At 39.6% G+C, this 987-nt stretch overlaps 1 protein-coding gene across 1 annotated transcript; it reads left to right on the forward strand.

The window, feature by feature from the left end:
- Positions 1-2: 2 nt before the first annotated feature.
- VCUG_01330 (uncharacterized protein) lies at positions 3-464 on the forward strand (the record flags this gene model as incomplete). The annotated part of the gene is made up of 1 exon (XM_008076157.1): positions 3-464. A coding segment is annotated over one exon (396 nt), but the record flags the coding sequence as incomplete, so codon positions are not given.
- Positions 465-987: the final 523 nt, after the last annotated feature.

Raw genomic sequence — 987 nt, forward strand, 5'->3', positions numbered from 1 at the left:
CTGAAGCATTCAACAAGCTTAGGTGTATAAGTAGACAGATTGCCATTTCAAGTGAATTGTTTGACGAAATTTCTGCTTATAGTACTAAGTATGATCGGTCGGTGAAATCTTTTTGTGAAATAACTTTTCCTAATTATCCTTACAGTGAGCTCTACAAACTGATTCAGAGAAGACAAATTTTTACCAGAAAAGAGTTTTGCGAAGCTCTTGGGATCAAAGTAGAACTGAAGCCCGCTGATCCCGTAGCCGGTTCTAAATCTCAGAGTGCCGCAGAGCCAGGTAGTGAACCAACAGGTAGTGAATCAACAGGCAAAGAACCAACAGGTAGAGAGTCAACAGGTAAAGAGGCGACAATTAAGAAAGAAGCGAAAGGCTGGTTTGCTAGGAACAGAGTATGAGTGTCGATTGCTACATTGGTTGTTGTTGTGCTTACTGCAGTGGCTCTTGCTGTCGTTCACTACATCAGACGGTCAAATAAGTAAAGATGGTCATTTAAGTTCATTATTGCTGCGTTTTCTTTGTATTGGTCTTATTATTGTGACATATTCGTTGTTCGGCGAGGAGTAGGCGTTTTGAGGTAAGCATAGTTTTTTGAAGTAAGGTTATTAGCGTTCACGTAGATTCACGCATATGTTTATCACTTTTCATAGGTTCAGTAAGTTGGGGCACCTCGAGTCATAGGTTGCGAGTTAGAATCGGTGCTGTGGTTGCAACATATCTTTCTGTTATTGTGAGGGTGTGTATGAAAGCGTAGTACAGGATGGTGTACAATGTCCTCCGTGAATGTGGTGAGAAAAGATAAATAAATGGCATTTAGCAAAAAACAATTTTATACACTTTCTAACTTCCACATCATCCGCAAAAGCACTGTTTAAACAAATTACAATGCTTGTTGAACTGAGCAAACAAACCTTTAGTCGAAAAACAGCAAAATGAATCTAACCGAAATTACGATGGCACTCACGCATTTCGAGTGATTATAGAACG

Source organism: Vavraia culicis (genome assembly GCF_000192795.1).
Source record: "Vavraia culicis subsp. floridensis unplaced genomic scaffold supercont1.19, whole genome shotgun sequence".
In the NCBI taxonomy this organism is placed as follows: domain Eukaryota; kingdom Fungi; phylum Microsporidia; family Pleistophoridae; genus Vavraia; species Vavraia culicis.